This window comes from Chionomys nivalis, chromosome 9 (assembly GCF_950005125.1).
Source record: "Chionomys nivalis chromosome 9, mChiNiv1.1, whole genome shotgun sequence".
NCBI lineage: Eukaryota > Metazoa > Chordata > Mammalia > Rodentia > Cricetidae > Chionomys > Chionomys nivalis.
Window position 1 is genome coordinate 49,015,430 of NC_080094.1, and position 24,650 is coordinate 49,040,079.

A 24,650-nucleotide genomic window follows, 5' to 3' on the forward strand; every position below is an offset into this window, starting at 1 on the left:
TTCTTCACTGAAGTATATATAATTCAGCCGATTCTCCTTATCAAGCCAGAACTCCTCTGGAGAGCTTGTGTGTGCTGGAGGCTGTGCCTAACTCCCCAGAGGGAATCTAACAGTAGCGTCCAGTTTCAAGGCTGGCTCCGTCTTTAAGGAGTTGATGATCTGAAGATTACAGGAACAATCCATAAGCATTGGGGGAGGGCAGCAGAATAGATAATCGCTTCTTGGATAGTTATGTAGATTCTGGGTACAAAGGTGGGCAAAATCAACCTGGAATTGAGGCTAGACGTTGAGTCTGAACCTGAACAATACATTAATTAGTCATTATTTATGGAGCTTTAAAACAGGGTTTCTTGCCCATGGTAACTCTGTGTATGCAATTTATTTGTGCACTTTTCTGAGGGCAAGATTGTTTTCATTCTTTTAAGAGTCCTGGCAGGATCATGTGACTTTCGTGCAGCTACAAGCTCTTCCAACATCCCGAGTCAGTTTTGGCTCCTGAAGAGACTCCGAGGTCCCAGCAAAATGAACAGAGTCGTCCCGGATTCCAGGAGGCCCAACTCTCCTAGTTGAACAGTCCTGGGAGGAGTGCAACTCGACGCTCCCAACTCGGTTGTGCCCCTGGCCTTGGTCGTCTGCCAGCCGCCCCCCGTTGGGGTTGCTCCCCGGCCGTCCCCGCCCCTGCGCACCTCCATTTCCTACTGCGCCTCCGCCCTTTCGGCCCTGCTCGGCTTCCGTTCCAGATGATCCCTCCCCGGGGCGGCCACCGCCTCCACCGCCGCGAGCTGGAGCCGCCTCCCAAGCCAGTGGCGTAGCCGAGTCGGCGTCCGGCCGGCTGTGCGGAGAGGACGGGACCCGGCGGGACCGAGCGGGGGCCATGGAGAAAGCGGCCCGCGGCTCCGCGCACACCGACTAGAGCCGGCGTCCGCCGCCGGCGCCATGGACCGAGCGCCGGCCGAGCAGGTACGCGAGTGCCGGGACTGCTCCCGGGCCTCCGGGCTGGCCAGGCCGTCTCGGTCGGAAGGCCCGGGGAGGTGGACCGGAGTCGGTCTGTGCTCCGCGGCGACAAGCGTTGGCTTTGCTACGGTCTGGAGTGTATTCCTTTTATGAAGAGACTACCGCGGCTCCCTCCGTGTTTTCCTAGCTAGTTATTCTGCAAATAATTACCCTTTTTAAATGGAGCAAGAGTTCATTTTTGAGTCCGTTTTCGTGCTAGCACAGTAGTTCCGTTAATAGTCTCTTTAGTTTTTGATTGCATCGAATTCTTGCTGGTAAGTGCTTGGAGGAAGGGCTAGTGACAACGTGAAAAATAACTTAAAAAAAATAGTGTCATGCTTCCTCCTCCCCTCAGTATCTTACAGCTTCTCTTCAAGAGACTTAATTTGATTCCGATTTCTGTTTACTGTCGATTCTCCTCTTCCCAAGCCTTGATCAGCTAGTCACATAGTTGAAGGGAGAAGAAACGCTAGTGACTTGCCTGTAAGTTCTGCAAATAGTTAATTAACTCGAATAAACGAGACGCCATCTCCCAAATTCCTGTATATGTTTGTGTGTGGTTAATGACAGTTTTGATTTTGAATCACACTCTTTTCAAACGAAAACACAGCTTTCTAGTTTTGTTGGCTTTGTTTATTCTGTTTTTGAGACTTACCCTATTGTCCATCCTATCCCAGATCTCCTAGGGACGATCTTCCTGCCTCAGCACTTTCCACAGGGCCTTGCCACACGGACTTGAATTTAAAAAGGAAAGACAAGCTTCGTGAGAATACAAGTCTGTGTTTATTAAGGAGCGCACAGTATCGGGAAAATTGGTGCCTGGCTTCTTGGTAAATACACAGAAGTATTCTGTTACAGCTTATTGTAAATTTAATCAAGGCATTATTTTTGAAAGTAATTCCGAAAAAAAATCAGAGACTTCAGACTTGGACAAAAGGAAAGGAAATTTCCTTGCATGTGGGTCTCTGATGAAAGGGTGGACATGCTGATCCTTCGTGGACACTCAAGAGCCAGTAATGCATATGTATGCTCACCGCCGCTTTCATCTTAGAGGAAATGTAATTACCTATTTCGATGGTAACATTTAGCATAGCTCTCGACATGTGATTATCCCGAGAGCAAGTACACTGGCTGTTTAGAGAGCACCCTCCGCTGTCATCCCACAAAAACACCATCCACTAAACCTCTGAAAATCCAAGAGCTGGAAGAAAGCCGTGCAAAATTCTTTTCTCTCGAAAGCGTTTTTTTCCCTCTACCTCTTGCCTCAGCCTAGCCTGTAGTGAGAACTACTGAAGAGCATTTAGATGGGGAAAAAGAAGCATTAGTGTCAAATTCCCATCACCCTCCAAATGTTTTGGTTTTTTTCCTTTAAAACCATTGTGGCTTATATTCAGAATTTCTGAAAACGCCTACGGCGTTAGTACTTAGAAGTTTACATAAGTTAGTTTGTTTTTATTGTTTAGTTGTACTCAGTAATAGACATGTTGCATTTCAAGTTAACCTAATTAATAAATCCTTGGAGGATTGCACAAGGGTAACTTAAATCTAAACACTTGTGTCTGAAGGCATTCGTGCCATAGGCTTTTAAAATTGCCATTTGCACAGGCTCATTTTGTGAAAAGGTAAGCCTTGTTTGTATATGTTCTAAGAAGTAAGCCACTGGTAATTAGTGCTAGATGTTTCGTCCTAATTGTAGTAACAACTGAAGTCATCTTACAACCAGAAGAGCCTCTCAGGAGTATTCTCTCTTAAGTCAAAACAAGTAGCTCGATTTTAACTGCCAGAGTTAGCTGTTACAAGAGCAGTTATGCTTGGCATGATGCATTTTCATGTGTGTGTGTGTCTATGTGTGCGTTGGGGGGTTGGGGAAGTAAATTGCATAGTGTGCATATAGAGGTTAGAGGTCAGGGTTGGTCAGATAATCTCCCTCAGTTGCTCTTCACCTTACTTTCTGTGATGTGTCTTCCTAAAGCCAGAGCTCACTGATGCAGCTAGACTGTCTGCTCAGCAAGCCCAAGGATCCTCCCGTGTTTGCCTGTCTGCACTGGGATCACAGGCTCCTGTCTGCACTAGGTTTTCCCTGGGTCTGGGGATCTAAACTCAAGTCCTCATTCTCTCAGTACAAGCACTTTAGGGACCAGGCCATCTCCATGGCCCCTTTAATAATAATAATAATAATAATAATAATAATAATAATAATAATAATAATGTAAATCTTGTGTAAAGGGATGTGAAGAATAAATCACGGGATTCATTTGTTTATAAAGATTCAGTGTCTATTTTTAGGAAATCTAGGAATGTTTTGGAACTTTTCAATAAATAGCGAGCGTAAGAGTGACAGGACACTTGAAGTTGCAGACATCTTGTATTGTCCCAGTACTCGACAGCCATCTTTAGTACATTAGTGCAGTCTCCTAAAAGGATCTATAAAAATCCCGGCTTATTTGCCTCTTTCACGCCTAAAACAAATGCCGTGAATTTGTGTAGTTCTGTCACAGATAAGAATATAAACCTGGGCTGGTGAGACGGCTCAGTTGGTAAGAGCACTTGCCACCAAGTCTGATGACCTGGGACCCACAGAGAAAGGAAGGAACTAGTTCCTGAAGCTGTCCTTCCCACACCCCATATACACACATGAACATAATATAATAAAAGTGTACAGTTGTTTTAAGTATTGAACTAATACCAGCACTCCAAACTAATGTGTAATCAGTTTTCCACACCTGCAGGCTCCAGCCTTGAGACAACCAACTGATCAGAAATAGTTCAGGGGAAAAGCTGAATCTGTACTAAACATGGACAGGCTTGTGTGCTTGTTGTAAGAGATAGTACTTACACAGCCCTAGACTCTGGTAGTTGTAAGTAGTAGAGAGATGGGTAAAGAATACACTGGAGGGCATGAGTGGCCTGTGTAAATACCACTCCCCCTCCAGTAGCTAAGCATCCATGCCAGGTCTGTAGTGAAGGTCAGGTAACCTGTCCTGGCACTGAGGGACAACGGTATTTTATGTGTTCCTATAAAACCTTTATTATCTAGCCACACAACTGTCGTTTTTATAGAAAGTTCACAAATATACTGTGTGTGCGCGCGCTTGCATGTGTACACACAAGCATGCACACACATGCATATTTTTGACTTTTTTTGGACACAGGGTTTCTCTGTGTATCTTTGGCTGTCCTGAAACTCACTCTGTAGATCAGGCTGGCCTTGAACTCATTGAGATCCTCCCAAGTGCTAGGATTAAAGGCAAGTGTCACCACTGCCAGGCTAAATAATAGCCTCAGGGAGTGCGTTCATTTAGAGAAAACATTTGGAGATTTAAAAAGGTATTTTCAAGTCTTTATGTCAAAAACAAAATCTGAAAAAATCCAGCAGAATGACATGTCATCAGAAAAATATTAACTAAATATCAAAGGTCAAAGACAAAAACTAGAATGCTAGGCTGTTAGGAAAGTGGGACCTGTGAAATACGACTGAAGTGCTCTGAGACAGGTGTGCAGTCTGGAATTCTCCTGTGTTACAAAGTTTAAAAGGAAAATAAAATTATCCACCCAAGGCAAGACATGGGGGGAGAAACTTTAAATAAAGCAAGAAAGAAAATAATGTAAAAGCAGGAGCTAATAAATTAGATATATGAAAATTAATATTACATGTAAAATGGTGACTGCAGGTTTTCCTAGTCCCGTGGAAGAGTGTGGGTCAGGAGGTGAGTGGTCACTCTGTAAGTCCCTGCTGTTTTCCTCCGTGTGCTCTGGAGTCTTGAGCACTGACAGCTGCAGTCTGTCTTGGCCAGCAGGTGTCTGCTTCATTTATGTCCCCTGGAAGGCACTTATTTTATCTGTACGGGGGTGTGAAAAGCACCTTAATGTCTAATGCATTTCACCTTAACATAGAATGTGGAGGCTTCCTTCGTCCCTTCTGGGGGTGTGCGACACACACTCCGAAGTTTCACTGTGGGAGAATGTCTCATTATGTTCTCTTCAGTTTTGATTTTAGGTGGGTGTCAGTTTTCTGTTGCTTAATCTGGGAGATTATTTGCATTCTCCTGGAGCTTCTCTGAGGAGTTCAGAATGCATTCTCTGCTACGATGTGCTTTTGAGTGCTCTGTGCCTATGTCCTGCTCATCTTGGGGCGATGGCTTCCAGAGCTTGTGCCGGTGTGGTGATCATCTAGACTGTGTAATCCCAGAGTGGTCACCAATGAGCTCTCTTAAGGAGACTTTACCCTTTTATGTTATGATAACATCTTTGCTTTTCTAGATTATTTGTATAAATGTCATTATTGGCATTTGCTTTAATATGTACAAAATTCAAAATGAGTGAAATGCATAAGTATTTTCACAGGCAGAATTAGTCAGATTTTTCATTAATTTAGGAAATTGTGAAATATCTTATGAAAGATAGTTTTGCCACTGAGTTGGGTTTTTGAAGCAGACAGTAACACAGCAGTGGTTATACTGAACTGTTACTTTATGGTTTTTATGTATATGATTATTTTATGTATATGATTGTTTTGGCTGTATGCGTGTGTGTGCACATGTCAATTCCTGGTTCCTGTGGGGACCAGAAGAGGGCATTGGATCCTCAGAGCTGGAGTTAGGCAAGCATTCATGTAGGTGCTGAGAATCCGGTCTGGGTCTTCTAGAAGAGCAGTCAATGGTCTTTAACTGCAGAGCCATCTCTCCAGCCATATTTACATTTTCTGTACAGTAAGGTACTAGTTCCTGTCTATAAAATTTGATTTCTCAAAGTACAGATCATGAGGGGCTGGAGAGATGGCTCAGTGGTTAAGAGCTCAGAGGACTTGTTAGCACCCACATAGGTTGCGCCCAGCTACCTATAACTCCAGCTGCACAGGACTCTAGCCGCACATACCCTCTTACTTCACTTACCACACTTAACCACATATAGTCGCCCATACATATAATTAAAAATGAAAGAACCCTTTAAAATATGACTGTACAGATAGATATATAGATCATGAGCTAGACATGGTGGTGCATACCTAGGAGACGGTGAGTCAGGAGAGTCATGAGTTCAGACTAGCCTAGAAATGGTGAGACATTTTAAAAAATGACAATAAAAATTAGTGAATAAAACATGGAAATTCAAACTGAGGAATAGTGTTATATAAAGAAATTAGTCTAATTTTTCTAATATTTGATTACTAATACTAAAAATTGATAAGATTTATATTTTGACATTTGAATTTTAAAGAATTATTTGCACTCAGCACTGCTTTGGGGGCTGTTGTTTAGATGGATGGACAATAATTGAAGGCTTCAAAGTCACAATGAGCAACTTCAGAGAAGATATAAAGTTGAAACTGAAGGGAAAGCATGTCCGTCTGTTCCTTCTGGTGACATCTTCTGCCCATGCAGCTGTTGACCACAGTGGCTTCTCTCTCTCAGTTTGCTAAAAACAAAGGATCATTTCAATGTTTGTGAATTTTATTGTTGAACTTTGGTATTTAGAATTGCACTTAGAGTAGAAACCAGTACAAGCCTTAATCTTCAAGGATGCATTCATGCACGTGTGTGCCTGTGTGTGTGTGTGCACATGTGTGTGCCTGTGTACACATCAGCTTAAGTAGTCACACGTTCTGAAAAAGTTACCTGGGGCTGTAATACATGTTTTTGTAAAATACAAATTAAGCTGTGTAGAGAAGTTTGTTGTAACTTTTGATCTGTACAAGAATTTGAATTTGTTGCCAAAGTCGTAGATTAGGTTGTTTTGATTTTGATCAGGTTTTATTTGGGGGAACACAGCAGAAGAGTCAAGAAAAGTGTTATTTAAAAACTGTTAATAGTTAATTACTGTGACTCTTTTTTTCATTGTATTCATATTCTTTACCTTATAAAAAACTAAAAGGTATTAGTCTAGATCTTATAGTTCTTCAGAGTTCTTCCGTGTTCAGAAGGACTCTGATTTATAAAAAAAAATCTTATAAATTACATTTTAGTGTAATTAAAATAGTATTTTCCCCACTTTTGTGCATGTGCATAAACTGTATAAAACAAGTTTTTATTATCTGCATTGTTGGAAGTCAGCCTCTTTTTCCAATTAATCATTTATTGGTATATTGTATATCAGTTTTCAGTTCTAATGAGTGGCAGAGTGAGAATTGCCATCTCCCTAACACTTGAAGGTGTTTTGCCAGAGTTGTATTTCAGGAAACCATCCGTAGTTCACAAGTAGGTGTTCTCGCCCTTCAGCTTTGGCTGATGAATAGTGTGAATGTCGAGTCTACAGTTCAGTGGTCAGGGAGGGGACAGAGTTACTAGACTGTGCTGTGCTGATCTGTCTCCTTCCTCTGGTAACAAGCATTTCTTGTGTATACCCTGGACTGTTGGTGGAGCATTCGGCTTTTCTGAGTAAAAGCTGGCCATTAAATCTTATCTTTTCATTTTCTTGCATTTTTATTACTTTTGTAAGAAAATAGACCTGTGTTTTTATGGGAACTTTTATTAAATATCACCTTAATGACTTTAATAGAAAAATGTCCTGGTTAGGACTACTTTGGTTTGCTTTTTGTTTGTTTGTTTGTTTTGTTCTTTTCTTTTCTTTTTTGAGACATGATTTTTCTGTGTAGCCTTGGCTGTCCTGGAACTCATTCTGTAGACTAGGGTGGCCTCTGACTCACAGAGATCCACCTACATCTGCTTCCCGAGTGCTGGGATTAAAGGTGTGTGCCACCACCACTAGCTAGGACTTGTTTTTTTAAAGTAATTGTTTTCAGTGGTGGAGACGTTGACTTGCATTTCACCACCTTTGTTTTAATAAAAAGGTATTAGGTACTTTTTAGATTATAAACTTACATGGTTAGCACTCTGATTTTGAAGACTGTACTGTAGATTGTTTGTTTTAAATTCTCTTTGTTTTTGAGGCACAGTCTCTAGCTCAGGTTGGCATAGAATAACTATGTAGTGGAGGAGTGATGACTTTGAACTTGAGATCTTCCTGACTTTCTACCTCTCAAGTGCTGGGGTTCCAAACGTGCACCACCATGTCTGATTTATGTGGTGCTGGGAATTGAACCCAGGGTTTTGTGCATGCTAGGCAAGTACTCTACTAATTGGGTTAGAACCCCAGTTGCTCCCTGCCCCCTTTCTGGAAAATAGGGTCTTGTTATACCCGGCTGACTTGGACTCCCTATTAGACCAGGCTGGTCTCAGGCTCTTGGCAGTCCTCCTGGTTCAGCCTTCTGAGGGCTAGGATTGCAGGAATGAGCCACTGTGCCCACCTTCTATAGATATTTTCATGTTTCAGAAACTTAAATTTATTAAATATAATGTGTAGAAAATTACTAAAATCAACATACAATTTGATAACATGTTGGACAGCTTGTAGGTTCCTCTAAGACACAGAACTTCCCAGGCACCCCAAGCTTCCCAGGTGCCTCTCCCCTGTTGCAGCCCCCCCCCCTTTCCTAAGAGCATGTCCTGCCCTGATAGTTACAGAGCTCATTTTCTTAATATTTTTTCATGTGGATATTTTCTCAAAGGGTAGTTTTTATATGGCTTTTAATTTTCTGGAACTGTATCATAAGAAAGATACTGAGGGGAGCGACATGGAAGTCTGTGTTAGGGTCACATTAGCGTTTGGGTATCTACTGGGAGAAGTTTCTCTCACTTTTTTTTCCTTTTTGTTTAACTATGAAACATAATTTTCTCCTTATGTTTTTGACTCATCTTAGACATTTCATTGTAATTTAATGATACAAAACTTAATTTCCTCAATGAACAGAAATAGACTAGTTTTTCAGTTACTCAAAGAAATGTAATTGTTCTCAGAGCTTGTGCCGAATGACTTTTCCCTCTCACAAAATTGGCAGAAAATACCATTGTGTTTAAGGAGCTGGATTTCTTACTACTACTGTACTTTTCGATCTGAGGTGTAACTTCCTTAGAGTCTTGATTATTTTAGCAGCTTGATTGCATAAGAAATAACTTCACTGCAATATTGTGACTTGTGCTAAGTCCTTTGTTGTTTTCCTGGTTATTCACTTACTTGAAGTTGACACTGCCATTCATTCTGTGTGTGCTGTGAGGACTGTTGGTGGAGACTCTTTGTAAGCACCAAGCTTGTTTTGATTGTTCATGTGTAACCCATACACTCTGTTTTCTCTTTGAAGAATGTCAAGCTTTCCGCTGAAGTAGAGCCATTTATTCCCCAGAAGAAAAATCTGGACGCATTTGTGCTCCCTATGGCTCTCCCAAATGATAATGGAAGTGTTTCTGGTGTTGAACCAACGCCAATCCCCAGTTATCTGATTACCTGTTACCCATTTGTCCAGGAAAACCAGTCCAATAGGTAATTGCATTATTCTTTTCTTTATTGGTGGGGATGTAGAACTTAGCAAAGTACACTAATCTTTTTCTTTTGTAATTTCCAAACTTCAATCATTTATTTGTATCTTTTCAGAGTAAGGAAAAATATGCAGAAATTTGAAAGCTGTCAACATGTATTATTTTCTTATTCTTTCTAAGAGGAAATGCATTTTTCTGAGCGTGCCATTGAAATATATTCCTGTATAGTGACCCAAGGGAGATGTGAAATATAGGAAATCTTTTTTTTGAGATTAGATGCTTAATCTCATAACTGCTGGACAATGTCTGGCCCACGAAGACAATATTAGGGATAGGTGTTGGGGTGCTATGGTTGAGTGTGCGCTTCTGCTGATTTCCCTAATCTAGCAAAGTCCTGGTAGCATCTAGGGTGGGACCTGTGATAGTTGTGGTGTGCTTGCTGATCCTTCCAGACATCTAATGGTGCCCTCATTGCTATAGTTCATTGTATTGACATATAGATGTACTTTCAGCTTGTTTCAAGTTATGTCACATACAGGAAATGCTATTTTTCAGCACTGTGGGAGAAATGGATGAGGCAGCGATGGTTCTACAGCTCTGTGCAGCCATCTGTGGGCTGAAGTAACGAGTATCTGCACATCTGTAGCCCATTGTGGCACACTATCGTACCAGGGCACAGTCTTTGTGAAATTCTGGGTGTGTGATTTATGAGGTCAGCAGACTCCCTTGGGAAATAGTAATGCCCCAGTGAAGGTTCTGAGTTTCTTACTACACACTTTTCAAAGTTAGGCAAACAGTAGGAGCTAAGAATCCTTCTCAGATGAACTTAGACTTCACTGAGAATCTTTGAGTCAGTTGTGTGTGGTATAGTTGAGGCAGGAGGATCTTGAATTCAAGGTCATCCTTGAAGTCATGGGTAGCCTAGGCGTCCTGAGAACCTTTTTTGTTGTCGTTGTTATGATCGTGCTGTCAGATAATGTAGAACATTTTTATAAACTAAACTTAATAATACTAGTTCTTTCTGTAGCAAAATAGCCATGTGCAGTATGAGAAATTTAATTTGCCTTAATGTGAGGTAGTGACTAAGAATCCATGAGCAAGCTGTCCTTCAGATTATCCCTTAAGTAGTTTTAGGGTTTTGGTAGTCAGCTTTTTCTTGCGTTTTGCTTTGTCATTGCAAAGGTGAGGAAAAGGACCCCTTGTTCCTGAACAGCAATTGTTGGAGAGAGGGCTTCTAAGACAAGACAGCATCTTGTGGGTGCTTTGTAGGAACTGAGTATCAGTGAGGTCTTCTTCCTGACTTCCTTGGACATGGGCCTTAAGTTGCCAAGGAGAGTATCCTGGACAAGACCTGAATTGGCTTAATGATGAGGGGAAGAGGATGGCTGTGTTGCAGATGCAGAAGCTAGGGGTTTGAGAGATTTGTAAGTAGTAAAGGATGTGGAATTTGGTAAGCTCTCAGGCTAAATCCCTTTATACTATCATGTCCATTGTTATAAGTGCAGGGCATCTCTTAAAACAGCAGAGACACATGATGGCATTAGTTTTGCCTTTACCCCTAGAATTATTGTGAAGGCACCGTTCTGTATGTCTTTATTGTTTGTTCTGCTTTTATGTTACTCTTGTACTTGCCAACAGATTTTTTTTTCTGTTTGGTTTTACAGACAGTTTCCTTTATATAACAACGATATACGATGGCAGCAGCCCAGCCCGAGCCCTACAGGTCCCTACCTTGCGTACCCCATTATATCTGCTCAGCCACCTGTGTCCACAGAGTACACCTATTACCAGCTGATGCCAGCACCCTGTGCCCAAGTTATGGGCTTCTATCACCCTTTTCCTGCACCTTACTCCAGCACCTTCCAGGCTGCAAACACTGTCAGTGCTATAACCACAGAATGTACCGAGCGTCCAAACCAGCTGGGACAGGCCTTCTCTTTGTCCAGTCATCGGAGCCGGAATGGTAACAGAGGGCCAGCAGTGCCAAAAGTGAGTGACCACTTTCTTTGTGTGTAGTTTTTAAATATGATGTGTTATTAATACTAGTATAGATAATTTACTGCTTGTATCTGCTGGTCTTTAATGCTTAATTTGGTACAATATTCATTACTAGTAGAAAGTGTTAAAGGCATATTATTAAAAAAATATTTTTCCTGTGATATTACCCCTCACCCTTGATTGGTAATGTAAAGTCACCTTTATGATCATTCATAGAGTTTTACATAAACACAATACACAATTATTGCTAAATTATTTTTAATTTTGTTCTAAAACTGCACAGTGATGGTGCCAACATTAAATGGATCACGTGGTTGAATGTTAATGTGCCTCAAGCTGTTTCAGTCTTCTGAAATCAGCAGGAGAGAGGGAAAGATTGGTGTTAGTGTTTCCTCAGATCCCTCAACCTCAGTGTCTGTATTCTGAGTCATTAGCAGGAATAGCACTTTGTCACGTGGGAGAGTAAGAAACAAGTAAGTGGTGAAGCCACTTCTGTTCATGGCCTCGTTTGACTTAAGTTGTAGGTATATATTGAAGATGCAGTGCAGAGCTCCCTGAAGTTTATCCCAGGCTGCTTTTCTACTAAGGGCTTTCTTCGAAACGCCTGTTTATAGGCAACACTGTTGAGCTCGTGGAGGATGTTTCTCTGCTTTACTACTATGGAGAAGTATCAATTTCCCGGATTCCATTAGCTAGTTTTTTAGTAAGAAAGTCTTCACCGCCTTTTGGCATGTTTTTTAAAAATTAAAAACAAATAAGCAGCTGAAATTACTTTGAAGAAATTTTTGCCTTGGTTCATGGAAATATAGTGGGTCAAGAGAACTCTTTCTGGGAGTGAAAGGAAATAGGTATAAAAATCAAGATCATAGTAAAGCTTGTAGCTTCCAGATGTTCAAAGGATGGGACTTCTCAGAATGCCTGCCCAGCAGTTCAATTCAGGAAGTTAAGTTAAATTCTTAGCTCTGGTGTGTAAGGAATTGCTGTGGAGGAATAATTATTCTTGTTTTTAAAATTTTAAAGAAATAAATCAGCTTTTTAATAGTTTCTGTTTGGACTCCAGAGTAGAAATATTTTACTCATCTTTGTTATGAGCCTAAATTTAGTGACAGGGTAACTTTTCATGCTTTTATTATCCTTTAAGATAAAAATATCTAGCCCTTCATATGGCATTATTAAAATCTTGTTAATTGGGGCTGGAGAGATGGCTCAGCGGTTAAGAGCATTGCCTGCTCTTCCAAAGGTCCTGAGTTCAATTCCCAGCAACCGCATGGTGGCTCCCAACCATCTGTAATGAGGTCTGGTGCCCTCTTCTGGCCTGCAGGCATACATGTAGACAGAATATTGTATAGAGAATAAATAAATAAAAAAAAAAATCTTGTTAATTGTTAACAACTTAAAAAATAAAAATGAAAGTAAAAGCTAAAATTACCTCAGATTTTACTAATCATAGTGTTAATGGTTGTCTAAAAATATGTGTAAAATGCTTATGGTACATTGTTTAGCCTGTGGTACTTCTTAATGAATAATTCCACAAAATCAGCTCAGAACCCCTGATTTATGGTATGTGTTTAGGTCTTTTGTGTAGTGGATATAATGTGTAATTTGTGTTTATTATATTTATTGGATTTTTTTTTTTTTAAAAAAAACTTAGCCACAGCTTTTGCAGCAACATATAAAAAACAAAAGACCACAGGTGAAGAATGTGGCTACTCAGAAAGAAACAAGCTCAGCAGGTCCTGATAGCCGATCAAAAATTGTGCTTCTGGTAGATGCTTCCCAGCAGACTGGTAAGGAATGGTTTGTTTGTTTATTTACTTGTTTATTCTTGTACATGCGGGTAGATGTTCGTGTGCTGACTCCAAGTTGATGCTTAGTGTCCCCATTACTCGCCTTTCCTCCCTACATCCTCTGGCTGAACCTGGACCTGGCTGTCTTGGCTAGTCTGTCTAGCTAGCTTGTGTTAGGGATTCTGTCTCTGCCTGTGAACTCAAGACCAGCTCAGCTATATACTGAGAGCCTGTCTCAAAGAATATTGTAAGGACCGGAGAGATGGCTCAGTGCTTAAGAAAACTTACTGCTCTTACAGAGGGTGGGAGAATGGCTCCCAGCAGCCATGCCAGGTGCCTCACAACTGCCTGTAAATCCAGCTCGAGTCTGGTACCTCTGGTCTCCACGAGCACCTGCACTTACAGGCACATTACTCTCCCGCACTAAATATAAAAATGAATTTTAAAAAATTTGTAAATGTCGCCGGGCAGTAGTGACGCACGCCTTTAATCCCAGCACTCGGGAGGTAGAGGCAGGCGGATCTCTGTGAGTTCGAGGCCAACCTGGTCTACAAGAGCTAGTTCCAGGACAGGAACAAAAAAGCTACAGGGAAACCCTGTCTCGAAAAATCCAAAAAAAAAAATTTGTAAATGTCATAATGAAACTTGTTATTACATATAAGTGATATGTGTTCATAAAAGCTTTTAAAAAGATTTTTAAAATCCCCCAGACAAGGTCTAGATTGACGTAGGTAAGGCAGCTTGTTGCTTTCTGTTGTAGGGGAGCTGCGGGCTGTGTTCCTGCCACCCAGCTCCCGGCCGCCTGGCTAGCTTATGCCCCGGAATAACAACACACAAATTGTATTCTTTTAAACACTGCTTGACCCATTATATCTAGCCTCTTCTTGGCTAATTCTCACGTATTAATTTAACCCATTTCTAATAATCTGTGTAGCACCCCAAGGTGCGCTTACCAGGAAGATTCTAGCCTATGTCCATACTGGGTCGGAGCTTCATTGCGTCTGCCCCAGAGAGCAGAGCTAAGGCGTATGAACTCACTTCCTCTTCCTCCCAGCATTCTGTTCTGTTTACTCCACCCACCTAAAGGCTGGCCAATCAAATGGGCCAAGGCAGTTTCTTTATTAGCCAATGACCTTCCTCCATCAGCTTTCTGTTATCCAAGTTTTTCTGTTGAATATTTAGTTGTATGACCTTTTATATGTGCGTTCTAGGACAGCTGTCATCAAAAGGGCAGCTTCCTGAAACATAAGAATTGGGAGTCATGGTTTAAATAGATTGTATATGCTATAAGCATTTTCTTTTCTTAATTTTATGTATATGAGTGACCCGTCTTCATGCATACCAGAAGAGGAAATCAGATCCCATTACAGATGGTTTGAGTCACCATGTGATTGCTGGGAATTGAACTCAGGACTTCTGGAAGAACAACCAGTGCTCTTAACAGCTGAGCCATTTCTCTAGCCCCGCTATCAACATTTTCATTCCTTAGTTTTTAACTTTTGAGGATTACCTGGCAGCAATAAGAAATAAAAATTACTTAGTTTTGTAGAAGTAGATCTTTCCACTTGTAGCAAATTTTTACTTATTGTTGTGTAATAAGGTGGCTAGAGTCCAAAAAGGGAGCTGCAAGGTGGCTCAGCAAGTGAAGGGATTTGTTGTCACACTGAACAGCTTGAGTTCAAGTCCCCGAACCTACATAGTGATGAAGAGATCCATCTTCCGCAAGTTGTCCTCAGCCCCCCACTCAGGCCCACACACATAGACACACATAAGATAAATAGATGAAGTGTAATGACACAGTTGCCTGGATACTAGATAACGGGCAAAGGCCAGCTGTGTTCCTGTGTGTCACAAACAAGCAGGTTAAGGTTTACAGCAGCAACAGCAATTTGGAGTTTCTGAAGTCCAGAAGTTTGTCTGCTCAAGCTTAGGGGTACATGAGGGGACCCTGAGATTGTTGTGTAAGACCTTAGAAAACTTGATTATCAAACACTAGCGTCCCCACAGTTAGTCTGCAGTTCAGTTGCAATTAAAATCTCAGTAGGAATTTTTGGGAAACTCAGCAAAGTATTCTAAAACAAAGGAGCAGTAATCTAGGAAGGGTCTTTGTGCATTAAAGCTTAGCATTAGCTATAATGCTTTTGTTTTGTTCCCTTTTTCTTGGTTTTTTGAGACAGGGTTTATCTGTAGCTCTGGAGCCTGTCCTGGAACTAGCACTTGTAAACCAGGCTGGCCTCAAAATCACAGAGATCCGCCTGCCTCTGCCTCCCGAGTGCTGGGATTAAAGGTGTGCACCACCACTGCCTGGCTGCTTAATGCTCTTTAAGTTAATTGACTCCCTTCTTTAACAATCCCACTCATACATGCAGAGAATTCTGTTGCCCTCATCCCCTGGTGATCTTATCCCACCCACCAGTGTGCCCCATCTTCACCTTACAATCCCTTCCCACATTGCTGTTTTTCTCCGGGTTTATACTATCAATGTAGTATATAAGAATCGAACAACAACCCAGAAACACATGCATGGAAATGACAAGGATAACATTGGAGGCCCCTAATTTATACCCCATTCAATTGACTGCAGATCGACCAAGACTTAAATGGAAAGAAAGCCAGTGAGCAAAGAGAATGCAGACACTGCTTTGTGCTGCCTGGCTGCAGAAGAGGATCATTTCCAAAATTAAGAATTTTAATTAAAAAAAATAAACTATAAGCTTGGGAAAGCTTTTTATTATTTATTTATTTTACTGTGTCTAATGAGAAAAGATCAGTAAGAGTAAGAAAATTGGTGTACTATCCTTGGAACTTGGGGGTAAAGGAGCTGGAACAATTTTGGCTTTAGGGATCTTTCTTTTGATGCAGTTAATCCATAGGGGGTGTGTCCACATGAAGCTTCCCCTTTGAAAGAGATGTAAATTTATTATAGTGCAAGAAAAACACCAGAACCTCCCTGGTGTCAGAGATGACAGTCCATGAGTACATGGGGTGCTCCTCCATAGAATATATGAAGCCATCTTGCAGTAAAGTATGAGAACTTGTCGTAACACAATGACATAGTATTAAACAACACAGCTCCAAATTGTATCGTTAGTTGTGAGGGAGGGATTGAAGGGAGAGGGCTCAGCAGTTAAGAGCAATTGCTGCTTTCCCAAAGGACCTGAGTTCAGGTTCTAATTACCTATGTTAGGGACTCACAAGTGCCTGTAACTCCATCTCACACAGACACATACACAGAAATCAACAAGTAATAAAATCAATTATTTAAAATTATAAACTAATGGAACTATAGAAGAAGGAAAAGTTATGAATTCAGGTGACTGTAACAAGCTTTTTAGAAATGTCTTAATATTTGTGAAATTAAAATAGACATCTCAGAGGAAAATTTTCAGAAGTCAACCTAAAAGTAAAATTAATCAGAATTGTACAAAAGGAGAACATTAATAGCTAAAAACATTGGAAAAGATTCTTGACCTCATTATTAAATGCAAAGTACAAATTAAAACCCATAATAAGCCACCTTTTCTATGCAGATTGGCACAAGTTACAGCTGGGGAGGCAGTGTCAAGTTGCTGTGTGTGTGAATCACTGGGCGTGCTATAATACTGCTGTTGGAATGTAGGTTGTTTTAACCACTTTCAAAACTGGTTTAGTATGATAAAGTTTGCTTCTGTGTGTCCTGTACAACTCATTCACGTTTGCCTTATGGAAGCTTCCGTGTGCACACGTTTGCTGTCATGTGCCCCAGACTTAGCTTTCATTGAGTTCTTCCTTTGACAGTTTCATGGACACATAACATAATTTCGATTGTTATGCACCCCTGCTTTCAATCAACAGTGGGTTGGTTGTTTATTTTGAGTTACTCTAACCATGTAGTCGTGGAACTCAGCTCTGCAGACCAGGCTGGCCTTGAACTCACAGAGAAACAGCCAAAGCATACTGTGAGTGGTAGAAAGGATGAGTACATTGGTATGTCCTTGTAAAAGCAGTTTGTACTACAGTGGCATTAACTGGAGTGCCATACAGCAGAATCTTAAAGCTGGTGTGGAAGTATCCTAGGACCCATTCTGTAGACCAGGCTGGCCTCACAGAACTCACAGAGAGCCACCTACTTCTGCCTCCCAACTACTGGCATCAAAGGCCAGCACCATCACTGCCCAGCTGACTTTTTTTTGTTAGAAATACAGAAATCTATGGAAAATCTATACAGAAAAGGGAGTGAAAACTAAACCTAGGGCGGTGGTAACAGAAGAGGAAGGTAGGTTGGTGGGGCATGTATGGTGACTTTGAAAGACTCGTGATGCTTTCTTTCGTAAGTGGCTGGTGATTTTAGTATTTTATGACACAAATATTTTGTTTTCATAATGATGCCATGTTATATAAATTAGTATTTTATGTGATTTTTTTCAAAGAGTCACATATTCTGTTTTTAGACTCTGTTACTTTAATTTTATTAGAACGTTAGTAATTTAACAGGAATGTATAAATTTGGTCATCACAGAGATTTGTCCACTTGCCTTGCCTTGTAGATTTCCCATCAGACATTGCTAATAAGTCTCTCTCAGAGAGCACAGCCACAATGCTCTGGAAAGCCAAAGGCAGGAGGAGGAGAGCATCCCATCCTGCTGCAGAGTCCTCCAGTGAGCAGGGGGCCAGCGAAGCTGACATTGACAGCGACAGTGGCTACTGTAGCCCCAAGCACAATAACCAGCCTGCGGCAGGAACACTGCGGAATCCTGATTCTGGGACCGTGAACGTGTGTAATTCTTCACTTTCTTTGACTTTTTGTTTGTTGTTAGTCCTACTGTCAGTAGTGTATTGTATTCTTTGCTGAAACTGTAGAATGCGTTTTTTTTTCTTTTTAGCAGTCCTTAATGGTATTTGCTATTCATGAAAATATGACACACTGTTCTAAGTTAGTAATAAATACATTTAATACTAGGTTAAATTATGAAACATTTGCAAAGTATGGCATGGTGGCTTTTAACTAGAAACTAACCATCCTTTTTTTTCATGTTTTTAGCATGCGGAATCATCAGGCTGTACAGGTACTCATTTATTTATTTATTTATTTATTTATTTATTTATTTATTTATTTATTTATTGGTTTTTTTCGAGACATGGTTTCTCAGTAGCTTTGGGACCTGTCCCAGAACTAGCTCTGGTAGACCAGGCTGGCCTCGAACTCACAGAGATTTGCCTGCCTCTGCTTCCCGAGTGCTGGGATTAAAGGTGTGTGCCACCACCACCCGGTCAGAAACTTATTTTTTTGCAGTGTTTTTTTTTTCTGTATTTTCTTCCATTTCAAGTATTCCTTTAAGTGTGGCATTTTTACTAGTGCTATAAACAAAACCTATAAGTCTCCAGTGATTCAAGTTAGTTGAAAGCATATATAGTTTTCTAAACAAGTTGAGAAAATGTGATCTTGAGCATTCTTCAGGATGATATTTGTTTTACTAAGAATGCACAATTCCATGTCTGTAGTGAGTGACTCAGTTGTTTAGATTTTTTTTTGCCTCCTTTATAAGAAAATCTAATCTTTAATATCTTTATCTGTTTGCTACAGGTGGTGTCAACTGGCCCAAAGTAACTTGCCAGGCAACCCAGAAAAGACCCTGGATGGAAAAACACCCAGTGTTTTCTAGAGGGGGAAGGCAAACTGAACAAAGAAATAATTCACAGGTACTTTGAGTGAGGCTGGACATTTGATTAGGTGTGAGATGGATGTTAAATTTATCATAATAATGGTATAGCAATTAGTAATCACATTATTCTTAAGTTTTAAAGGTGCATAAAGTTATCTAAATGTGAGCTACTGTGTGGTCTGTTGATAAAGCATTAGGACCTGCGTTTGGATCCCCAGCCCTACTTAAAATACTGTCATGCTATAGTGCACATCTATAATTGCAGAGCTCTTGGAAGGCAGCCAACCTAGCTGAACTGGTGAGCTTTAGGTTCAGAGAGAGACTGTGTCTAGAAACAGTAAGGTAAAGAGACGGAGGAAGGTCTAGTCTGTAGTAATCGTTATGCTTTGCGATGTCTTTAAAAAAGGTGTTGTCTGCTGAGGAAGGCCCCTGAGGCTCTCATCTGAGGCAACACAAACACAACATGTGTGCATGGACATGACACAGGGAACTCTCATATCCAAAACTTTTTAAATGCAAATACAGTGTCAATAGTGAAATGACAATATATTGAGAGAAGGCAGTGAAAATATGGGTGTAAATGGTACCGCCTTTCTACTGTGTCTGTGAGGTTGTCATTTTAGAAAACTACACTCCCCACCTGCTCTTTCACCGGCTGTGTCTGTTTCCTTCCATTTCAAAAATTGGAACCTTCTTCTCTTAAAAATGGTTGTTTGAACTTAAGGACTATAGGAGTCTGTAAATTTCTAAACATGTATTTATTTATTTTGTGGGTGTGAGATTAGGATGAATCTCGGGTCATCAGGCTTGCTAGCAAACAACTTTGCCTGCTGAACCATCTCTTTAGCCATGGGTATTTCGATGTGGCTTATTAACATTCTTCTATGCTAGTGGCATTGTCACAGTGGTGGCTACCTGGTGCCACAGTGCAGCTCGACTGAGCAGTTTCCTGACAGCCATGCAGAGTGGGCTGTGCACAGCAGCTCTGTCTTCCTGTGTTGGTTAGCTATCAAATAGGGAATTGTTTATTGGTCATTATTTCTCCTTTTTATTTTTGATAGACTTCCCAGATTCTTTATGTCTAGGTAAGGAATGAAAGCTGTCTTGTAAATATGAATGGACCAAGATAATGAATTATGTATACCAGCTGCTGCCTACTCTTGGCCTCCCTGAGACCAATACTTTTTCAGATAACATCTTGACTTAGGCTCTATGCACTGTCCGGCAAACAATAGTATTGACCCTTCTCTGTGATTCTGCAAAGCCTGGCCATTTTTGGTCCCAGGCTTGTGAGGCAATCTAGCTTTAGCTTTTTTTATGATAAAGATTAGACAAAAACCTGCAAAATGTTTACTGAGTTTTTCTGTTGAAATTGAAATCGCCAGGTTTGCCAGGTTCCTGGTCTTGGTCCTGACCTGGCTTTTGCTGTTGTTTATTTTGTAACTGCTTCCACTAAAGGAAATAAGCCTGAGATGAAAAACATTGTAAAGGCTTTCTCTCTACCTGATAACTGGTGGGGAAAAAAGAAGCTAAGCAGTAAGTGTATTTTACTTGCTTTGAGAGGGGTCTTCTCTATAGCTGAGCCTAGCCTGGAACTTGCTGGGCAGGCCCGGTTGCTCTGAACTTGTGACCTTCCCACCTTAAGTCTCCCAGGTGTTGGCATGTGCCACTCCATCTAGTAAAATTGCTTATTTTGTATCTTTCTTCATTCTTAAAGTATTAGAGCCTGATTTTGGCAGTGTGTTGGTCTGACTACTACTGATGTTTCATTGTCCCAGTATTTTTCTTATGTATATACTTGCTTTTGTCCCCCAAATACCAACTCCTTTTTTAAGTCAAAACATTATGCCCTTTTGCAATTTCTAATTGTTTTCTAGACTTTAAAAGGCTTTTAGAAGGTAAATCCAACAGAAAATATTGACCTATATTTTATACTAGTTGTTATTCCCTGTGAGAGAGAGAGAGGGAGAGAGAGAGAGAGTGTGTGTGTGTGTGTGTGTGTGTGTGTGAGTGTGTGTATAGGTCACAGATAACTTAGAGGACAGCACACTCCTTCCAACTTCTCATGGATTGCAGGGGTCAGGCACGGGTTTACCAGGGTTTCTCTATGTATCCCTGGCTGTCCAAAAACTCACTCTGTAGACTAAGCTGTCCTCAAACTCACAGAGGTCCCCCCGCCTGACACCCAATGCAGCAAATACTTTTACTCATTTCTTATAGCTAGGACTGGAGAGATGGTTGAAGTTCCTTGAGTCACACACTTCTTTGTGCTCCTTTACAAGTTTGCTGTACTTCAATGACAAAGTTGCTTGGAAATGATATTTTCTTTCCTCTGGGGTTTCTTAGGCTGGATTCAGATGCCGAGGACACAGTACTTCCTCCGAAAGAAGACAGAATTTGCAAAAGAGACAAGACAATAAGCACCTCTGCTCTGCCCAGTCTCACAGAAGGGACCCAAATTCTGACTCTTTATATTTTGAGGTAACTTTTTCAAATTTTATTTTTAAACTATTCTACAAAAAGTCTTCATAAGAAATTAATTAGGTATGTAATTATGTTATAAATAATGTTCGAGACTTAACATGTTACTCTGTCAGATTATAAATGACTTGACTTACTGTCTCGTTTTTGTCTTGATTGTATTTATGTAAGCTAACATCCCCTTTATTCATGTCTGTTTTGAGTGGTGTGTGGATTAGAAGCTGCTTTTGTCATCATTGGGTCTGTCTGTAAGGTTTTCAGATTTGAATAATGTAATCAAGATAATTTCTGCTCCCATTCAGGACAATCTTGGAGGAAAAAAAGAAAAACGGCTGTTTTCTTGGCTTTCCCAGCCCATACATCCTGAGTCACTGTTTCTAATATTTGTTCAGCTAGCTAGCTTTTGTTCCAGCCGGGATGTAACAGGAAGTGTTGTGAGCGGCACACGATACAGACGCGAACACGCAATTTGCTGTGGTTGGACTAGAACATAGAACAAGCAACTTTGGGTGGATCTTAAAGAATGAGTTTGTTGTTTGTTGTTGTTCCAACCATTCCTGGTAATTCTTCTGTGCAGCTCACTTCAGTTAGAGTGTAGATTTTTATAAAGTGGTTGTTAGATGTGTATTGACCTGGAAGTCTTGATGTCAGAGGACAGGGATTGGTATGTTAACTAAGCTGAGTGTGTGTGATCTACTCTGCAAGGATCAGTTGCCACCCTTAACTGGACAGGTACTCACTGACTTCATAAATAAAAAAGGTTCTAAGAAACGTATATTAACATCAGTTAAAATCTGGAAACCATGAGGTATGGTGGTTTAAACCTGTAATCCTAGCTCTCTGGAGCTGAGAAGGGAGGACTGCCTTAAGCCTATTAGCATGCATTATAGTGTGAGAACATGTCTCAAGAAAACAAAACAAACATTAGGAAATTTAAATTCTTGGTAGATAATATTAGAATAAATGATTTTCTGTTAATATTGAAATTGGACTGCAACTTTGGTAATAGTTTCTAGGAAGACAGCAGCATTCCCCCCCCCCTTTTTTTTTCTTTTAAGCGACAGGGGGTCTCTGTGTAGCCCTGGCTGTTCTGGAAGTCTCTATGTAGACAAGGCTAGTCTTGCACTCACAGAGATCCACCTGCCTCTTCCTCCTGAGTGCTGGGACGAAAGTATGTGCCAATGACTGACACAGTTTAAATGAGGCTAGAACCCAGGGCTTTCTGCTTGCTGAGCTGGCATTCTGATGCTGACCTATTCCATCAGCCCCTGTTGTTTTCTGTTTATACAGGTGATTAAACTTAAAATGCTAGCTGGGTATATTACTGTATGCCTGGAGGGAGACTTGAGTTGGGGCTTTGCTTGAATCCCTGGGTTCAATACCATGTTCGTTTGTTTCTTTGTTAGCTCTGTGTGTGTGGTTCCTGTTTGTGGGCATGTGGAAGCCAGAAGACAACCCTGTCCCTCAGATACCATCCACCCTGATTTTTTTTTTTTTTTTTTGTCATAAGATTCCTAATTGGCCGGGAGCTCATGAGCCTCCTGGATCTGCCTGTCTTCACATCTCAGCACTGGGCTTTCAGTGCCTGCCACTGTGCAGCTATTTCTACTTAGGTTCTGGGGATCAAATCAGCTCCTCATGCTTGCAGAGTACTCTCCCAAGCAAGTCCCTCCCCCGCCCCATTCTCAAGACCTCAGCCTTCTAAGGAACGGGGGCTTTGTGCAATGTTTTCATAAGTCCCGGGTTAAGCAGCCTTTCTTTTCTTACTTGTGGATTTTATACAAGTTCAATATTTTTGGGACTGATAAACTATTACTTCTATTCCTTCCCTTTAACAAAAGTCCATTGTAATCTCAGAAGAATAGTTCAAGAATAAATATGATAATTTATTATAGGCACACTTGTATGATGGTTTCCACACAATCAAAAGAATATTGACTAAGAAATTAATTTGAATAAAAACATTGTAAAAGTATTTTAAACATTATTCTTTAAATTGTATGTAATAGGGAATAGAATACATTTTAAAAATGAATGCTAAACTACTTAAAATCTCCAAATTATCTGAATGTGATAAATCCAGTTTGAATTCTTTTCAGTTACCTACATGTCTTAGGATATAATTAGTATAAGAATGAAAAAGGGGTTTCAGAAATTTAAAGGACGTACGGATGTGATATGACTTCATGCTTGAATCAAAAATGGGTTTAGCATGGGAGAAATAACATTTCCTTTTAAAGATTGATTTAGAATAGTTCAACAGTAGGATAAAATATACACTATTTTCCTATTTCAGAACTGTCAAGCATAAAAGGTTTCTATGTTGGGTAGGTTGCTCATTGATAGAATAGTTACCTAGCATAAGTAAGGCTCTGGGTTTGATGCCCAGCAAACACATGTGTTCACATGTATGAGTGCACACACACACACACATATGCATGCACCCCCACCCACATACACCAGGAACATACACCCACATGCAGGCATGCACACATGCCCATCCACACACACATTCACATGTGTATGCATCCCACCCACACATACACCAAGCACACCCCCACATGTAGACATGCTCACATACATATCTACACACACACACACACACACACACACACACATGTGCATGCATCCCCCACACATGCACTGAGCACACCCCACATGCAGACATGTGCACATACATATCCATACACACACACACGCACACACATGTGCATGTATCCCCCCCACATACACCGAGCATGCACACTTGCACACCCATCCATACATCTCACACAGACATGCAGGCATGGACACAAACACACACTCCTTTGTAGGGTTAGTTCTGAACATTTTCACTGACATCAGGCAAACTATTTCAGGATGAAGATGGGTTTCAAGAACTAAGTGAGAATGGAAATTCTAAAGATGAGAATATTCAACAGAAACTTTCTTCAAAAGTAGTAAGTAACTCCTTTCAAAATTATAAGAAAAATAGAACACCTTTTGAACTTAGCTATGTGGAAGGAAGTCTTGAGATTGGTGGGAAGGACACAGGACACCTGGTGTGGGGATTCCATGTTAGTGCTTACTCTCAGCACCTGAGAACCCTTACCGCAGTTGTACTTAAGTTTATGTGCATATATGGGTGGCTGGGAGCATGGCGTGCTTGAGGGAGATAGAGGATAACTTGCAGGAGTTGGTTCTCTCTGTCCATGGATGTCACAGGGAACCCAGGTTTTCAGTCTTGGCCGCAGACTCCTATACCCACTGAGCCTTACTGGTTTTTTTCTTAAACAAAAGTAGCTTCTAGGAAATCTGCTGTTATGTTTCTAAATGAGAAAACAGTAAGTACTGTCGTACAGCGTGCAGCTTATATAGACATTTCCCCCAGACAAGCACCACACTCTAAAATGGTCCTCCTCTCACCCTACTCTTCATGGCCCTTAGTCCTCTGACCCTCC

At 40.8% G+C, this 24,650-nt stretch overlaps 1 protein-coding gene across 2 annotated transcripts in view; it reads left to right on the forward strand.

Moving 5' to 3' along the window:
* Positions 1–787: 787 nt before the first annotated feature.
* The window catches only part of Secisbp2l (SECIS binding protein 2 like), a 45,864-nt gene continuing 22,001 nt past the window's right edge, over positions 788–24,650 (forward strand). Inside the window, exons 1-9 of one of the 2 annotated variants that reach the window (XM_057780706.1) lie at positions 788–960; positions 9,128–9,306; positions 10,967–11,291; positions 12,952–13,087; positions 17,614–17,840; positions 18,108–18,132; positions 18,651–18,766; positions 21,076–21,210; positions 24,069–24,149. In XM_057780706.1, the coding sequence (XP_057636689.1) occupies positions 937–960; positions 9,128–9,306; positions 10,967–11,291; positions 12,952–13,087; positions 17,614–17,840; positions 18,108–18,132; positions 18,651–18,766; positions 21,076–21,210; positions 24,069–24,149 (1,248 nt within the window). In that variant the 5' untranslated portion in view covers positions 788–936. Of the gene's footprint in view, positions 961–1,725; positions 1,824–9,127; positions 9,307–10,966; positions 11,292–12,951; positions 13,088–17,613; positions 17,841–18,107; positions 18,133–18,650; positions 18,767–21,075; positions 21,211–24,068; positions 24,150–24,650 lie in introns of those variants that run through there. The other variant, XM_057780707.1, reaches the window with a different exon arrangement.